The 17,923-nt window shown below is 55.9% G+C and overlaps 3 protein-coding genes across 7 annotated transcripts in view; 1 reads left to right on the top strand and 2 right to left on the bottom strand.

Annotated features, from left to right (window-relative positions):
- Window positions 1-4,233, bottom strand: part of TMEM104 (transmembrane protein 104) — a 40,718-nt gene extending 36,485 nt beyond the window's left edge. For 2 of the 3 annotated variants that reach the window (XM_048965004.1, XM_048965002.1), the window contains exons 1-3: window positions 4,123-4,203; window positions 3,667-3,774; window positions 1,722-1,843 (exon numbers count right to left, since the gene is read on the bottom strand). In XM_048965004.1, coding sequence (XP_048820961.1) covers window positions 1,722-1,843; window positions 3,667-3,711 — 167 coding nt within the window. In that variant the 5' untranslated portion in view covers window positions 3,712-3,774; window positions 4,123-4,203. Of the gene's footprint in view, window positions 1-1,721; window positions 1,844-3,666; window positions 3,775-4,122 lie in introns of all 3 variants that reach the window. The other variant, XM_048965003.1, reaches the window with a different exon arrangement.
- A 74-nt stretch (window positions 4,234-4,307) lies between these two features.
- Window positions 4,308-7,578, top strand: NAT9 (N-acetyltransferase 9 (putative)). Of its 3 annotated transcripts, none has more exons than XM_048964819.1 (7): window positions 4,308-4,579; window positions 5,094-5,203; window positions 6,241-6,381; window positions 6,616-6,675; window positions 6,853-6,947; window positions 7,036-7,190; window positions 7,305-7,578. In XM_048964819.1, the coding sequence occupies exons 1-7, from the start codon at window positions 4,503-4,505 to the stop codon at window positions 7,306-7,308; spliced, it is 642 nt and encodes a 213-aa protein (XP_048820776.1). In that variant the 5' UTR covers window positions 4,308-4,502; the 3' UTR covers window positions 7,309-7,578. The 3 variants fall into 3 exon arrangements, with proteins under 3 accessions (XP_048820776.1, XP_048820774.1, XP_048820775.1); XM_048964817.1 differs by having other exon boundaries at window positions 7,036-7,203; XM_048964818.1 differs by having other exon boundaries at window positions 7,036-7,578.
- Window positions 7,579-10,645: 3,067 nt separating this feature from the next.
- Window positions 10,646-17,878, bottom strand: SLC9A3R1 (SLC9A3 regulator 1). Its single transcript, XM_048964809.1, has 6 exons — window positions 17,437-17,878; window positions 13,269-13,427; window positions 12,642-12,795; window positions 12,250-12,290; window positions 11,664-11,759; window positions 10,646-11,584 (listed from the first exon to the last, which is right to left on the bottom strand). Exons 1-6 carry the CDS (start codon window positions 17,824-17,826, stop codon window positions 11,420-11,422), a joined length of 1,005 nt encoding a protein of 334 aa, XP_048820766.1. The 5' UTR covers window positions 17,827-17,878; the 3' UTR covers window positions 10,646-11,419.
- Window positions 17,879-17,923: the final 45 nt, after the last annotated feature.

The raw sequence follows: 17,923 nt of genomic DNA, 5'->3' as shown, positions 1-17,923 counted from the left end.
ACCAAACAGCTATTTCCCCCAACCTTACCCCCTGCACACTGCCTGTTTCATAAGGAATTTCATCAGCATCAGTGCTGCTATCTCCTCTTGTTGTTCTGTGTTCAACCACAGAAAAAAATGCAGTAAAAAAAAATGCACGTTTCTTTAGCTAAAAGGAGACACTAAACATCTGGAAAACACCTCGCTAGTGGTGTTGGGAAGAAAAAGAGAGCTTTTCCTTTGTTAGAAAGCAAGCTTCCTTCCCTCTTTTAGGAATTTCAGGGCCTAAGAGCAGCACCATGTTATCACAAAGTTTATCCACTGCAGCCTTTGGCAAAGGCACAACCCACCCTACAGATGTTACAAATGGCATTAGGAGCAAAGCAGCAGCACAGCACAAGGGGAGGCCACAAGTGCCTGCACACAGCTTGCTGCAGCCACACGGCCCAGGGGCACTGGTACAGCATCCACAGAAGGAATGTCATTATCTCAGCTTAACAGTCCTGTAATAAAAAAAGTCAAATTAATCTTATTTAAGGCTTTAAAGTGGTTTTCCACTGTTTCACAAACGGGACTCATTTATCAAGCTCAACTTTGCCAGAATGAAAGAAAGCAGCCCTCTCCTGAGGCCCACCCAGCAATTTCCTCTTGCACTGAAGGGTCCCCAGAGGGCAAGGGGAAGTCACAAGCACCAGCACTGCAACGAAAGCAGCAGGGCAGCACAGCTCCCACGGATCCTAATACTTCCATCTGTGTTTCCAGTTTATTTTGATGTGGTTTCAGTACCCAGGTTTGGAAGGCTGTGCTCCCCCGCTGACCTTGAAGGCTCGTCAGCTATTGCTGCACTTCAGAAGATAAACTGACATTTTTCAATAACTCTCTAAAGGGATTGCTTCCAAATCTACCAGTCCCTGGTTCTGCCACGGTTTACATTTTAATCAAGCCTATGAAGCATGCAGCTTTGAGGTGGGGAACTAAGAAACAGTAATACAATTAGTATTGAGCGTGGCTACCTCTACAGAGCAGCACCTAACAGATCTCAAGAGCACTGCCTCCAGACCAAAGGCACGTCCAAGCTGACAGAACTGGTTATTCACAAGAAAGAAACTTCTGAACCCTGATTCTACAATCAGCAGCAGGGGGATTTTATTCTTATTTTTAAACCAAGCCAGAAGAAATTCTATTAATAACCAGAGAATCTCAAGCTATTTGGACATCACTGCTCTACCAACAGTCTTCAGCTCCACCTGCTGTTCCAGCAAGGAGACAGACATCTGGGCAGAAGCTCATGGCAAGCCAGCACGAAAGTCATGAGACCAGCTCCAAGATCTCAGTCCAGCAACAGGCGAGGGGATAAATGGTCCAGCTGTGCAGTGGTTTGTTGTCCTGACACACTTGCAGCTACCCAGACTGCTGCCAGAAGTCAACATAAAACACGTGCAAATCACAGTGAAGATCAACTTATGCAACTTATAAATGGTTAATGTTTAGGGAATTATCAGTGACACAGGCAAGCACAGGACGTTTCCAAAAGACTCCAGACTAGAGAAAAAGTCTTCATCAGACAAGACATGGGCCTTAGCATCCCTCCAAATAAGGTCCACAGGCAACACAGCTGCAGAGATCAGGGCTCAAACAGCAGGGAGACAGGATAACTCAGAAAGCAGCATAAGCCTCAGCACTGATACAGCTCCATCTAACCAACCCCCCCCGTGTCCTGGAGACACACACTCACATCCTACCTCATAAAGCCCAGGAACATGAGGAGAACGAGGCTGACGAGCCACCCTGCAGTTGCAAACGCCTTTGGCATGGTTAGGGCTCCTGTCCCAACAATGAGGTTGAACATGTAAACCAGACCAACCTGCAATCATCCACACAATGCAACATGAATTTACAGCTGTGCCAGAGATCATCCACATCACCTCACAAACAACTTAAATAGAGAGCAGTCGCTGTGAGCAAGTTAAGTGTGAGCCCATGTTAGAGGTAAACACAGGAGGGCACTGATAACCACAGAGAACAAAGCAAGTTACAGCACATATTTGTGAAACTGATACCCCTCTGTTTTTCTAATTCTTTAAGTATGTTTCTACCTTTCACAGTTAGAAAGCACACGAGCTTTTCGTTTGTTTTCAAACCCATTGCCTTTTACCAGAAGAGTTCTACAGCACGGTTTTGGGTCTCTCCTTATTTTCTGACCTCAGTCTAACTAATTATGGCTACACACAAAAGTTCCCTTTCAGAATGCCTTATTCTCCATTATTCTTAGGACACACTCAAGCAGAACTATAATTTATAGCTTGCTTGTCATTTTACCAGCAAGCTGATCAGCACACTCTGAAAAAGGTAACGTGCTTCTGGAAAGGAAAGTATTTCACCATCCCTAGCAAGCATTTTTCTTCTAGTCAGGAGCAAAAACATAACTGTGTACCTGGAGAAGACATCTCAGACTAAATTTAGCTGAAATCAGGATCAAGAAATGCCCCAACATTTGTTGGTTTGTTGTTGTTGCTTTAAATATAGGAGGAAACTCCAGAGCAAAGAGTTAAAAAGCTGCATCTGAGAGCATTTTTTTGAGTGTGGAGAAATGAACACTGGGAGAACTATTTCCTAGAAATCCTGCAAGAGCTCCTGTCCTACATTTACTAACAGTACAGCAGAGTCATCTTTCAGTGGTTCTCCCAGGATAAAAATCAGCCATCACAGCTTGTCAGAAAGTCCTTTTCATTCAGCCAGCACAGCCGTCATTCCCTAAGCACAGCTCCTGCTCAAGTGCCCAGGGCTGTGACTTACATCACTGAAGGACTCTAAAATAAAACACTCAGGTGCTTCTGACTTTGGTCAAGTAGGCAGAGATGGGAATGCTGTGTACATGGAGTAGCTGGGCATCTTCAGGGAAAAATGAGAGTGCTCCACACTTTGAGATGGGATTCTGTGCAATTCCTGGAACACTAACAGGATGAAAGAGTTGGTGACATCCACCCTTAGGAGCCCAGATGTCCCAGTTGCTGTCTTGTTCTCTGTTCTCCCAGCTGTGGCCTATTTCTGTAGCCTAAACTCCAGTCACTCTAAATTCAATCATTAATATAAGGATGAACATTTTAGAGTATTTGAAAGCCAATGATGTTGATTTCAGTACTAGTTCTATATTTAGCAGTCTGCGAGTTCATGTCAGTAGGGGAAAATGTGTTTGCAAGCACTCATTAAGAGCTGACACTACATGAACACTTGTGGCTATGAAAATCATGCTTCTGGCAACATAGCAAAGGAGTAACTGGTTGTGTGTATTCACAGGACATTACAGCAGAAATAGCGTGTCTGATTATTTTAAGTGAAAGGGATTAAAGTGACTGAAAGAACAGTTACAAATAGGTAGAATTCAGTAATCTGATGAACATCAAACAAACCCAAAGCTCAGACAAACCCAGCTTCATTTCCACACGACAGCTTCCCCTTTTAAGGAAGCTTCACGTGACAACGTGCGCTGATGGAAGCGGAGTACGAGAGCAGCAGGCAGAAGAACACAGAGATATCGGCACAGAGCTGCTCTCAACGCATTTCAAAACGCATCTCAGCACACAGCAGCCCTCGTGGTCCAGGACGCGTCTGCGCTCTTATTTTCAGGCAGCCCGCAGCACTGAGGCCGCACGCAGGGCAGCGGTGAGCCCCGAGCCCGGTACTCACATACGGAGAGTAGAGCTCTCCCGTATCCGTGATGCCGCCGGCCATGGCGAGACAGCTGGGAGAACCGCAGAAACGAGGGCGGCGTTTTCAACCTCTGCTATCGTTAACCTGGGAAAACCACAACGCGGCGTCAGCTCAGCAGAAAGAGCGGCACTCGAGCCGGCCTCGGCCACGCGCGGCTCGGGGCGCTCCGCCCGCATCGAGCCGCTCCGAGGCACGGAGTCGAGCCGCACTACGGGCGGGGCGGCGCTCCGGGAACCGCGGCTCCCAAAGCAGCGGCTCCGGGGAACCCGGCGGGATCCCGAGCGGCACCGGCCAAGCGCAGCCCTCCCCGCCGTCCTCACAGCAACGGCCACGCGCCCCTCCTGGCAGAGCAGCGCCCTGCGGCACGAGCAGAGGACGGCGAGGTTGGCACAGCGGCACAGCCGCCCCGTGAGCCCCGACCCACCCCGGTACCTCAGCAGCCACAGCTCCCGCCCCCAACGGGCTCTTACGGCGCACGCGCGGCCCGCCGGGGGCTCCTTCCGCACACGTGACCGACCCGTTTCCAATGGGGAGAGAGGGGTGTAAGCAGCTCGCCTGCAATTGGGGGATGAGGTGTGGTCACGTGCTCGCCGAGCGGACGCGGCGATGACGACGAGGAAGGAAGTGGAGTTTGTGCGCATGCGTGCGGTAGCGGTCAGCTGCCGTCCGCGTCGGCACAGCGCCCCCCTGGGCCCCGCCGTGCCGCGACACCGACAGGGCGCTGCGCTCGCAGGGAGGCAGCTCTGAGGGCATCGCTACGAGCCGGGCATCGTCCGTTACGAGTCCGTGCCGCCGGCGATGGCAACGGGGCCATGAGGATCAACCAGAGCACCGCGCTGCAGGGCGGGAAGGTGACGCTGGTGCCGTACGGCCCGGCACACGTGGCCCGGTACGCGGCTCTCGCCCTGCTGCTCTGCGCTGTCCGGCTTCGCTTCTGCGCTGCGGGAAGATGGCCGCTCTGCAGCGCGCGTCCCTCGCCGCTCCGTGTCCGGATGTCCGCTCGCTGATGCCGTTCCCTGCCGGGGACGGCTGGGCGAGGAGAGGCGCTGTGCGGGCGGGCTGTGTGCAGTTACTCAGGTGTCAGCAGAGCGGTGAGGCTGTATGAAATCAGTATGAGATGCGGTGGGACTTGGTGCTGCTGGGTCCGTGCTCTTGGCTCAGGCTCGCATTACGGCGCTCTTCAGACAAAGCTGCAGGATCAGCAGACGTTGCTGAATGTCCAAGGAGAATGCCCATCCCTGTTTTATATTAAAAAGAGATTTGCAGATGCTTTTAAGGTGCTGTGGATGCCAGGCTGGCATTTCTAGACCAGCTTGCTGACAGGTGACGGGCAGATCCTCGGAGCACTTGTGGAAATCTGACTGCAGTACCGTCATTAAGCCTGGTTCTGGGTCTCTTTTCAGGTACCATGAGTGGATGCAGTCAGAGGAGCTGCAGCGCCTGACCGCCTCAGAACCACTGAGCCTGGAACAGGAGTACGAGATGCAGCTCAGCTGGAGGGATGATGCAGACAGTGAGGGTCTTAAATGTTCTCTGAGGGCGGGTGGAAGGGCTGAGAGGGACCCTTTCAGTGCTGGAAGGGACACGCAGTGGGCTGGGAGTGCCTGCTGAGTGGGCTTTACCAGCAACCAGAGCAGAGGCTGGCTTTCTGTTCAGCAGACAGCTTTGTGTTAGTGCTGCAGCACATTGGCTTACTCTGTTCATCTTTACAGTTTCTGTATTTTGTGGGTTCCTTCATTTTCAGTATTTGGAGTGAATAATGGCAGTTTAAAGCAAGGGGAGCACAGCTGTGGTGACTTTCTAGGGAGGCCAGGGCATATTTATAGCCAGTATATGCTCAGTGAATTAGAGAACATCCAGGGCTGTTGGTGTCCTCCTTCTGTGGTTTTTCAAAGATAACTGATTTGCTTTATGCAGCATTATCTGATAAGCTGCTGCACAGTCATCACTCCCCAGTTCTGACTGTCATAAAAGCATGGAAGGGAATTGTGTTTTTCCCTGAGAAACGGAATGGCTTTATAATTACCTGGTTGAGATGTGTTATTGGAATTGGTTCCCTGGCTGTGTTACAGGTAATGAATCACTGCCCATAAAAGCCTTGTAGAAGTACAGTGAGCAACAAAATACCGAGGCTGGTGAAGATCTCAGCCTGGAACGTTTGTCTCAGCTGGCATTAAAAGCCCTGCTGAAAGCAGCAGTTTGACTGGTGAATCACTGAGTCTTGATGTCTTGTGCACCAAACAATTCTTTGCCCAGACTTGCTGCAGAAAGAGAAAGCAATGAGACCTCCGTCAGGGAATGAGGATTTCCATGCTCCTTCCGTGCTTGTTTCTAGTCTTAGTGCCTGCATAAGCAGTGATTTCTAGTGATTTCCATTTCTAGCGATGGGAGTCGGTGTGCTGGAGACGGAAAGTTCAGCTATTACCACTTCCTCATTGTTAACACATAGAAACTGCTGTCACTTTGTCCACTGCACGGCTTTACTTTCAGCCTTCAGTAATGTGTAAGTAACTCTTAACATGCCCTAAAAAGTGTTTTTGTTCTCCCCAGAGTGCACCTTCATCGTGCTGGACGCAGAGCGGTGGTCTGAGGAGGCGCGTGGGGATGAGGAGTGCATGGTGGGGGATGTCAATCTCTTCCTCACTGACGCTGAGGATCCAACTTTGGGCGAGATTGAAATAATGATTGCAGGTGAGGTTTTGCTTGCTGCCTCGGGTCTTTGTCACCTTGGCTAAAGGCAGCTACAGACAGATCACAGAATCACAGATATTACTGCAATGTTTTGTTCTCATTGCATTACCTTGACTGTTCAGCCCTGGATGGCATTCGTTGCTGCTCTGGGTCACGGTATTTTCTGAAAAGCATCCAGCACAGATGCTTTGTCTCTTGTAACGGGATGCTGACTTCTGCAGCTCTGTCTTTCAGAACCCAGCTATCGTGGCAGAGGATTTGGCAAGGAGGCGACTCTGATGATGATGTCCTATGGTAAGGATGGCTCAAGGCAAGGGTAAAGTTGTGCTGTGGTCAGGAGGCGCAAACTCCTGGTGATGTACACAGGGTATTAAGAGGAGTATCTGCCTTAGAAGTTGCAGCCCTGTGTCTTTGTAGATATGGCAGCCAAGCAGGTAACAGTAATTTTTGTCTTTCTGGTTTCTTTTGTAGGAGTGACAGACCTAGGCATCACCAAATTTGAGGCTAAGATTGGTCAGGAAAATGAAGCCAGCATCTGCTTGTTCAAGAAGCTTCATTTTAAGGAGGTGTGTTGACAGCCTAGCTTCTAACCCCAATGTGAGCAGTGTTTGTTCTATAGTTGGGATGGAGCTCTATTTCTTCTGTGTGGGACAGGTTTCTGTGAACAGTGTTTTCCAAGAGGTGACACTGAGGCTGGATGTCAGTGACCAAGAGAAACAGTGGCTCCTGGACCAGACAAAGCATGTGAAGAAGAAAAGCTACATTGAAGAGAAGCTGCCAGCTGAGGTGCAGGAAACGGACAGAGCCAGGTTTCAGGGAAAGGTTGGACCTTGTGAGGTCTGACTGTGAATGACAGGGCTGCACTTGACTGTTTTGATCTGTTTCCTTTGTCATCTTGTCACTTTTCCACTTTGTTGCAACAGCTGAGAACGCTGCCTGAAGTTTGGACCTGGAGAACAGCCGCTAATTCACAGACTGGATTAGGAACAACTCCGTGACTTTAACATTGGGATCACCAGCAGTTAATTGATTCCTGGCACAACCAGTTTCTGGACAAGCAGCAACCCGTGTTCCCACTTCCTCTGCCCTCAGAGCAAGATTTGTCACTGTTGCAGAGGAAGCCTGAGTGCTCAGGTAGCTCCATCTGTCCTCTATTAAATAGTGATTAAAAAATAAAAATCTCAGGTGCCTCTGAAAGCAGTCTGGGAGCAGTGGGGCTTTCTTTGGTGAAAATCTAGCTGGAAGTTAAAGAAGACTACAGCAACTCTTTGAACCCCTTTTAATGGGGTGTGGGGTGAGCACGATCAGAGGGAAGGCGCTGGTTCACCTCTCAGCTCTGGAGGATGATCCAGAGGGGATGGGGAATCAGTGAGGAGCACCTGAGTGCTGTGCTCAGCTGAAACAGGGCCAGGAAATCATTCTTAGAAGCAAAGATGACACAGTCCAGGGAGATGGCACAGCCCTTCTGAGCCCACCTGACGGCCACTGATTGAACATAGGAGTACAAAGAGGAGTTGTCAAACTATTAACATGATTAAAATCGCTAATACAAGTCAAGCGAGAGCCGAGCTCAGTCTGTGATCTCTACAGAAGGGAACTGGCAGCTGCAGGAGGCTTTGGAGACAAAATCTCTTGCTCAGTTCAGAACTGCTTTGGCACGCTGATGGCTGTTATGTGTGTGGACCTGGAGACCTCAGGCCATCAGCAAAACGATGCTTAATCTCTCGGGTCTGCTGTTAGTGCAGCAAGAAGAAAGACACACCTGAAAGAAGGCGGAATGGTGACTTCCCTCCTTCAGGCGGCTCAGGACTTCCTCTGCAGGGCCCGGAGCAGCCTGCTGCTCTCCAGTGAGCTGGGGGTGAGGCAGCACTGCTACTGGAGCAGACACCTTCAGGGGAAGTCAGCCTGTGATACTTCAGAGGCCTGTTCCCAAAGAAGAGGTGCTTGTCTGGCTAGCACTGGACAGGCTTTTAATGCAGTTATTTAACCTGACCTTTCCTGCCCCGCTCAGCATGCTTTCCACAGCAGGGAAGCTAAAAGAAAAGGTAAGGAGGTTAACTGCTGCTCCTGGGTGCTTTCCCACTGTAACAGCAGCCAGAGAGGCTAATTTTAGACCAGAAATGATTTGTTCCAGGTATAAGGTATCAGATAATGACATCCCTGTGCAAATCTGAAGGCTATTATCTGGTAGACTCTACAGTTATTAGTGTTACTCTGTGAGTATTTTTAGGACCTGTGAGTTGTAGTTTCCCACTTTCAGTTCATTCAAATAAAATCATCCTGTGACTAACGTTAAAACCAAGTGCAGGAACCAAGCGTGTGTCGTCTTATTTTAAACCACAAGTATTTAACATTGATTTTGTTGTAGCAAAAGCTTTGTGCAGTGATAAAGAGCAGCTTCACTTCCAGCTGAGATTAAAGTTACAAGGTCTATTAATCCTCCCGCTCTTCTTCCCTTGCTGCAGGCAGGGATGGATTCACAGAATCCCCCTGGGCAGCGTTGGCAGCATTTGTGTACTACCAGCATGCAAGGTGCTGCAGCATCGCTGGGTTTCTAACCAAGGGGTTGGGGTCACGGAAGCAGCACGCGCTGCTCCAGCACAAAGCACAGCCCCAGGCCTCGGCTTACGGGGACACACACCTCTGTGCAGATGCAGGTGGTGAAATTGAGCAGTGTTCCTAAAGCCCAGCGTGTGCTGTGCGTGAGGCAGGAGGGCTGGGCGCTGTCACAGCCATTCCCCAGGCTTGGAAGAAGGATCAAAGATGACCTTACCTCCAGCAGAGCGCAGCGTCAGCACTTCTTTGACTCCTGCAGGTTCCTGACACCAGGTGGGGGCTGAGGGCTATTTCGTTCAAGAGCTGGGAGGACAAAGTCCTCTGTGGGTAAGTGCATGCGGGGAATGGGTGCTGATGCTGGAAAGCACGGCAGCTCCACCCCGTGTGACTGCTGTGGGGTTTGGGGATGGTCACAGGACCTGCTGATGAGCTCCTAGCCTACCCTAGGCACTCCTCACTGCTGCCAGCACGCAGCCCTACCAGCACAACGGCTGTCCAGGCTCCTTCAGTGCTCCCATCGCACCAGGAATGCATCCCTGGGGGTTCACATCCACCTCCACCTGGAAGCTGCTCTTCTGGCCCTCACCCAGCTCTGGAGCAGCAGCAACAACTGGAGGAGGCAGGATAAGAGACCAGTCTTGTCCTCCCGTTGCCCAGCCCAACTTGGAACAGAGCAGCTCAAGGGTTTTCTCATCCTGTTTCACATGAGAGCCTTGCTTTTGAGGGCTGCAGTCCCACGTACCCTGAGGACACAGGGTGCTGCTCCAGCTGCACCAGCGCAGTGGTTGCTCGGCATCAGCCAGCACTGCATTCTGCATCCCTGGTGTCCAGGCAACGCCAGGGCACTCCCTGCCTCCCCGGCAGCCGGGAAAAGCCTTCACCCTGGCAACCCAAAACAACATCAGGTCTGTCCTGGAAACCCCTTGAGGGAGGGTGGCTCAACACATCCACACCGCAGCGCTGGGATTGCCAAGTGAGCCATGCTCCTGCTGGCAGGGAAGGATCCGTTCCCCCACGCTCCTCTGCTGCAGCAGGAGGGCTTAGCGCAGAGCTGCATAAGCCGTCCCAGTACACAGGGCTTAAAAATAGCTGTATGAGCCCAGCATGGCGGGCACCGCAGCCTCACAGCCTTCAGCTGCAGGCTCCATCCTGCACAGAAGGGGTCAGCCCCTGCCCCCGGGCTGCCAAAGCACTCAGAGGCCCCACTCAGTACAGGCAGTGCCCTGCCTGCCTCCAGCCTGCTCTCAGAATGCAGCCCCGGTGCTCGGGCTCAGCCCACACCTCAGTGGGGCAGTGGGGGCAGTTTGGGGTTGGGGCAGCCCCCAGCAACGCTGCCTCCCTCCAGCCCAGCAGCCACGTCCCTACGCTGGGCCGATTAGAGCAGGCACGCGATAGCCTGGAACCACCCCCTCTGTGGGATTAAAGCCCTTTAATCGTCCCAAGGCATTAAGTCGCACTGGGACCAGCCCAGCCTTCTCCATTACTCCATCCTGCACCAAACCAGACCCCGTGTCAGCTCACTACAGCTCAACTCCTCCAGGGTTCATTCAAACAAACTCAGACTCCAGGTGTCTGCACATAGCCAGGACTCAGTGTGCACAGCCACTTTCACAAGGGATGACGCCCTGCAGCCCCTGCGCCCAGGTCGCCCTGGCACTGTGCCCTGGGATCCACAGCTCCGCAAGGATATGGCCTCCAGCTGGACATGTGAAGTCGGGAAGATTTATTCCAGTAAAGAATTTCTCTTCAGCTTGACAATACAACACCTGATTGCAAAACACAGAAACAAAACATCCACAGGAAGAATTTTCCACAAAATACATTAAAAAAAAAAAACCAAACCACGTGATTGGAAAACCTCTCATTTTGGACAAAGACGACAGTCTATTGAGAACCCTTTGAACTAAGCAGTGTAGAATGCAAACCGTGATTGGCTTTGTCTCCAGGAGAAGCAGCAGCACAGGGGGGTGATTATTGCTTGCTGTGCTGGTTCCAGACACCTCTCCTCTCCTAGAACAACCCTGGGGCAGGGCCTGTGGGATGCCCAAGTGCCTCCAAGGGCAGCTCTGGGGGCACAGGAATGAAGGGATGGGGTCATCGTGGACGGACACTGCAAGGGCAAGAGTGCCAACCCCAGGAGGAATTGCTGCAGCACAGGGCTTGGTGAAAGTCACCAAAAGCCTCAAGAAAGGGAGATTATCAGGGGGTGAAACAGAAGTGGGTTTTGGGATGCGAGAAGAAGAGCTGGCAGAGGAGATGAGAAGCACTGGGCATCGAACCCGGCCACTCCGAGTCACCAAACCTCCCCACAGCTCCACACACAGCCGGGCGCACAAAGCTTCACGCCAGGGCTGGAGGAGACCGAGGGCACCATCACCATCCTCAGCAGGGATGCTCTCTGACCCCGAGCCCCATCCTCCCTGTCAGGGTGGTGGGGACGAAGGGGATGGGGGAGAGCCGGTGTCCCTGCCGCAGGGCGGATTCACAGGTTGCTGAACAGTTCGTTTTTCTTGCTCCAGTCCATCTGGGGAGCCCGCTTGCTGGTGCGCTTCTGGTGCGCCCGCTCCTTGGCCACGGCCAGCGGGATGTCGAGGTCCAGCAGGGAGCTGGGCGCAGAGCTGCGCTTGTCCCCTTCCTGCATATCGGGCTGTGGAGAGAAAGAGCTCAGCCTCGGCGTGGGGGCTTTGCCCATCCCCCCCCTCCTCAGCCGTTATCCCCAGCCCTACCTCACTGTGGGTCTCGCTGCCTTCAGGGGTCGTGGCCAGCGCAGGGCTGGGAGGTCTCTCTGACACAGAGTTCAGCCGCGGCTCTCTGCCGTTTTCCTGGGGGCAGCAGAGCAGGAAGAGGGGCTGAGGTTTGGGAACCATCCCCGGGGCTGCCGCCGTCCCTCCTGGCAGCTGTCAGATCCTTCCTCCCTGCATGTAATCTGCTGAGAGCTCCGTGCTAATAAACACCTCCTGCATTGCCCATGCAGGGTTGGGAGGATTAAACCTGACTTCCCAGCTGCAGCAGCAGCAGGAGGGCTGTGGGATGGAATGTTGCTTCCCTGAAGCATGAGGGCTCCTTCCTGGCCAGGCAGCATCATGCAAGCAAAGCAAACCTGCAAGCAAACCCCTTCCTGGGGGCCACGACCTCCCACTCCCCTTCCCAGCATGGCACCTGCTCTTGTGCGACAGCATGGGAGCCTCATCCCTGGCCCACGGGTCACCCAACCGCCTACAGGCAAAGGATAAAGGGGCACCCAAACCTATAGGCTCCTACAGACAATCGTAGGTGGGATTCAGAAGGGACAAAAAAAGGAATTTATCTCACCTTCTCTATATCACCATTGGCAATGGGTTCTGGCAAGGGACCTGCAGAGAGGACATGGTGTCAGGTGGGGGGCAGGCTCACACCAGGGCCATGAACATCAACGCCCATGGGCACGACAGCTCTGGGGTGGCCAGTGAGGGCCGCATCCTGCCAGCAACAGAGGTAGGGAGGGAGCCAAGGTCGAGCTGAGTGAAGGACACCCACACGCCCTCTGTTCACTCCCTGAGCCATAAGTCCTGTCAAAGTGTAACCCGCAGAGCCATAAACCCTGCCCAGCACACACCCCACAGCCACGTGCCAGCTGCAGGCCAGGCAGGAAGGTGCCAACCAGTCCCCCGTCCCTGCACAAGGGGACACCCCACACCCAGCTCCAGGGATGGCACCGGACCCACCTGCCAGGTGTGCCTCTGAGGGCAGCACCCTGCACTTCTTGAAGAACTCATCGGCCAACATGCCCACCACCAGCAGTTTGGTCTCGTCACCACCCGCCTTGATGGCCGCCACCACATCTGCGTGCTGTTTGCCCTCCACGGACGTCCCATTCACCTGTGGGCATCACAGTGACAGGGGACATGCCTCAGCCCAGCACCGGCTGCAGCCCCCAACGGATGTCCGGAGACGTGCAGGGATTAGCAGCAAAACCTCATTAAAAGCAGATTTTCTCAGAGTGATTAGCACAGGGCTCTATGGGGAGCGGGGCAGCGCCAGGGGCTGGGTGGCATGGGGCGGCCGTCCCCAGCGTGGTGAGCACTGGCAGCCCAGGAGCTGCACAGCCACCGCACGCCCTCACATCTGCGACCAGCCGCCCCGGGACAGCGGTGCTCCATCGCTGACAGAGGCTGACGTGCAGAGTGGGGCTCAGCCCGGCTGCACCCAGGGGTGGAGCAGCTCTGCTCTGAGTCACCACCAGCACTCAGAGCAGGGGATGCCCCAGGGGAGCAACACCCGGGCACTGCCCGCCCATCCCGTATGTCAGGGACAGGCCATACCTCCGGCCTGCCCCCGACCCCGTCACCCACCTCAACAATGCGGTCCTGGGCGCGCAGCCCCGCAGCCTCGGCTGGTGAGTTGGGGTCCACAGCGCGCACGTACTGCCCCGGGCGGCTCTTGTCACTGTGCAGGTTGAAGCCGTAGCCGCTGGGGCCCTTCTTGATGTGGCACAGCCGGGGACGCAGCTCCTGCGAGGGCACAGCGAAGGGACGGCCATGAGATGGCTGCTCTCAGACCCACCCCACTATGGCACAGGGCTGCAGACCCATGTGGGCCGGGCACAGAGACCAGAACAGCCAGCGAGCCATGGCCCCAGCTAATTAGGCACAGGGCACGGTAATTGCAGCGTTCCATTAAGGAAGCCTGTCATTATGCACATCCTCAGACAGGGCTCTTCCTTTCGGGATTAAGATTGCCCAGTGAAGGTGGAGGAGGAAGCAGCCTGGACGGAGGGCAGGCACCCACCTCCACCCCATGCGGGAGTCGCGGGCCAGAGGTCCTGCAGACAAAAAGACTGCATCACCCCCTGCCTGGGGGTGGCACCAAAGGGACCCCGGCACTCACAGAGCAGCACCCACACTGAGCACCCCAACCTATAGCTGCAGCAAACCAGGACCTGCGGAGCAGAGCAGCAGCACGTGGGGCATTCACCTCCTGGAGGCACCACCCCGGCCTGACTCAATGGCCAACTGTTCCACATTTGTAGAATCATGGGATCATTAAGGTTGGAAAAGACCTCTAAGATAACAAATCCAAGCCAACCCCTTCCCACTGAGCGCATCCCTCAGTGCTGGGAACACCACAGCGCTCCCCTGCTCCCTGAGCATTGCTGCTCTATGGGGAAATTGTTCCTCATGCCCAACCTGGGTCTCCTGGCACAGTGCAGAGCCATCACCTCTCATCCTACCGAGATAATAGATATATAATGACACTGTCTTAATCATTAGCTCCTGATCACTGGGAGGGATTTTCCAATGGCCAAGCCACAATGGAGTTCTTAAAATATCCCTCACCAAGGGGTTTCATCACTTACTATTCCCTTTATCTGTCCTACTTCAGAACCCAAACCAGCCCCAGGGACACGCAGGAATTCCCCCTCATGCATGCTCTGTGCTGCTCCTTGCCCACAGCACCTCCACATCATGCTATGAAATTCCCATGGCCAGCCCTGATCCTTGGGGCTGGCACCGAGGACAGACACAAGGCGCTGGTGAGGGTGACACATTGGCAGCAGCCTGATAAGCACAGCCTGTGTGACAGCCCCACAGCTGTTATCAGCCCCGTCCCTGTTGCACAATACTGTGGGGTCAAGGCTCACCAGGTTAGCACAGCTCACCAACACCCAGCTGGGGACCAAAGGTGACAACAGGATGTGCCAGCAGCCAGCTGTGCCCACGTGCTGGCTGGCAGCTGCCCAGTGCCTCCCCTGCCCTCTGCATGGGACTGCAACACACCAGCATGGCTACTGCATGGTCCAGCTGGTTCGTGGTGTACTTAATCCCAAAGCCGAGCCCAAAAAGCAGAGCTGGCAGAGCCTGGAGGGAGCAGAGCTGCAGCACATCAGGTTCCATCCGTGGCTGCAGGAGCACCTCCAAGCAGAGGTCCCTTGTGCAGAGAGACCGAGGCCTTCCATGCACAGGAACAGGCTGCCCTGGGGCGAGGGTTCTGAGAAGATCTCCCCCCCACCTGAGGGATAGGAGACACCCGCAGTGCCCACAGCTCCCAGCGCAGTAACGACACCTGCAGAGCAGCAGCCGCAGCCCCAGCTTGCAGGAAGCTCCCCGCAGCCCTGTGAGCAGCAACACGCTGCAGGCAGCCCACAGCAGCCACCTTCTGAGCTTTGCTCAGAAAGAAACATGGGCTGCGAGGACAGCCAGGCCAGCAAATTCACACGGGTCCTGAAATCTGGCACACGCAGCGGGGCCCCATACAAAGGGGATGCAAAGCAGCCTCTTGCAGCATCCCTGTCACGTAGCGCCGGGCTGGAGCTGCTTTTCATGCAGCCCACTCCTGCTCCCAAGCACAGTTGGCTCGAGAAGAAATTTAATTCATTTCCCAGTTCAACTCCCTGCACAATGCACCCAGCTGCCCCCACGACACTCCAAGCCACACCCGGGGGGCTCGGAAGGGTTTTGCAGGGGAGCAAGCACTGCATTCAGCATCTGAGCACTACAGTGCACCGGGCACAGCTGGCACTGGGCAGCAGGAGCCGTGCCGTGGTGGAAGCAGCACCAGGCAGCTGCACGGAGCTGTCTCAAAGCACTCGCATGCAGCTGAAGCCTCCGGAAACACAGTGTGGGGCGAGGGGGGTGAAAGGAAACACAGCAGGCTGCCGCCACCCACAGTCAAACGCAGGGGACGGTCCCGTGCGGTGCAAAGCCCTCCAGCAGCGGGGCTGAAGTTGCGTTCAGCCACCTGGTGCCACTGCCAGGGCTCTAACACCACTCCTGCTATGGGGGGAGGGGGTGTGCGCTCATGGGTGCTCCAAAGCTCCCCACTTCCCACTGGGGTGGCATCCAGCTGCAGGGCAGGGAGCCGTGGCGACGCTGCCCGGTTTGGGGGGGTCGTATCTTGCCTGAGGCGTTAAACGCTCGGAGCAGAGCAGCACAGAGCAGCACAGAGCAGGAAGGCTGACAGCCGGCCGCTGGCAGCACGCGTCTCCAAGCCTGCATGCAAATAAAGGCGAGCCCTGCCCCACAAAGCAAACAGGACTCTGACACACACAGACCTCCTGTGCTCCCTGCCGGCACCGATCCTGGGAGAATCCCCACAAAAAGGAGGAAGGGCGCAGCCCAGGGGCACAATTCCCTCCGCTCGGTGGCACCGCTCCCAGCGCGCTGTCTTGGCACGGCCGCTCCGGGTTTCCCCAGGCTGGGAACAACCAGCCCCAGCCCCACGGCTTCCGGCTACCTGTTGAGAAACCACCCGGGCGGCAGGCGGGTGAGCAGCAGTATCAGCCCATGTCAGCAGCGTCACCGACTTCCTGCTCCCGTACCGACAAACTGTCAGCGGTAACCGCACGGTAACCGTCCCACCCGCACACGGAGCTGCGCGGCCCCGCGGCAGAGCAGGGCGCTCCCCCGGCCGCATCAGCCGCGGCCCCATGAATTCTTCCAGCTCACGGAGCGACCTGCGCACAGCACAGAAGGACTCGGTGGCCGGAGGGGACGCCGGCACTGTGGCACACGGAGGATGCCGGGGGAGCAGAGCCTGCTCGTTCCCACGCAGCGCACCCTGCCTTGTGACCCCAGATGGGGCGACGAGCGCCGCTGTGGCCGCCAGACCCCACCGACGGCCCACGGGAGCGATGCTTTCACGCGTCCTACAGCAAGGGAAGAGTCAGCATCGGGTGACAGCAACACCTCACCCTGCAGGAGGGCAGCTCAGCACCAAAGTCCATCCGGAACTCAGCACCAACCCCGCAGCAGTGCCACCACGTCGGCACTACGGGCGGGTTCCAGGAGCCGAGCACGGCTCTGTGTCACAGCTTCCCAGGAAGCGCCTCGGTCGCAACAACAAATACTTGTTTTCACCGAGCAAACAAAAAGCGGCATTATCCGCGGCAGCCCCAAGCGTCCCTTCGAAACTGCTGCGGGCAGGAAAGGTCAGCTGGGTCTCCATTCCTCACCCCTCTGCATCGCTCTGTTTGTGCAACCGCTGACTCCTACGTGCTGCTCCAGGCCGACGTTCTGAAACCGTGTCGGTCCGCACCGAAGGGCTCTGTGCTCCCCTTCCCCATAGTGCGGCTGAGGCCGCGCAGCTCAGGGCACGAGGAGCAGCCACAGCACAACACCTCCCCTTGCCAAACGCTTTTTGCATTTTAGAGGCGGTTAACGCCAAAAGCCTCGGGGCAACCCGGCACCTGCTCTCAGGAGGTGAAGACGCAGCAGGGCTGGGGCTGGAACTCAGAACTCCCGGAGCAAAACCAAACCGAGCTCCCAAAGCACAGATGATGACACAGGGGACGGACCGGGCAGCACCCCGCGCCCACGAGTCGCCATCAGCCTCCCCCCCTCGCCCCCCCCCCCCCCCGCGCGCCTGACCCCGTTTCGCTCCTCCTGCAACACAAAGACGGAGCAGGAGGGGCACGACCCGACGTGCTGCGACTGGAGCAGGGAGGAGAGCACCGGGGGCACCGTCCCGGGACCGCCCGGCCCTACAGGACAGCAAAGACCGCCCGTACCACCCCGCACTCACCCGCTCCTCGGGTTCTCCGCTCCGCTCCGCCGCCGGGGGTTCCGCCGCCGGCGCCTCCCGCTGCGCTTCGCCGTCGGGGTCACTGTGGGTCTTGGGCGGCTGCTCCTCGGGTTGGGGCTGCACCACGAGCAGGCGCACAGCCCCGGCGGCGGCACGGATCCGTTCCACCACCTGCTGGTGGCTCTCCCGCTCCACGTTCGTTCCGTCCACCTCCAGCAGCCGGTCCCCGGGACGCAGCCCCGAGCGCTCGGCCGGCGAGCCCGCCTCCACCAGCCGGATGAACTGGCCCGGCTTGCCTTTCTCGCCGTGCAAGTGGAAGCCGTACCCGTCCGGGCCCTTCTCCAGGCAGCACAGCCGCGGCGCGGCGGGGCCCGGCGGAGCGCTGCTCATGGCGGCGTCGCCTCCCGGCCCGCACCCCTCCGTCTGAGGCCGCCCGCGCCCGGCGGCGGCTTTTAGAGCGCGAGGCGGGGCCCGAGGGGCCGCCGTC

Source organism: Lagopus muta, chromosome 18 (assembly GCF_023343835.1).
Source record: "Lagopus muta isolate bLagMut1 chromosome 18, bLagMut1 primary, whole genome shotgun sequence".
Classification (NCBI taxonomy): Eukaryota; Metazoa; Chordata; class Aves; order Galliformes; family Phasianidae; genus Lagopus; species Lagopus muta.
The sequence above is the reverse complement of the archived record's forward strand: the minus strand, read 5'-3'. Positions and strand labels throughout refer to the sequence as shown.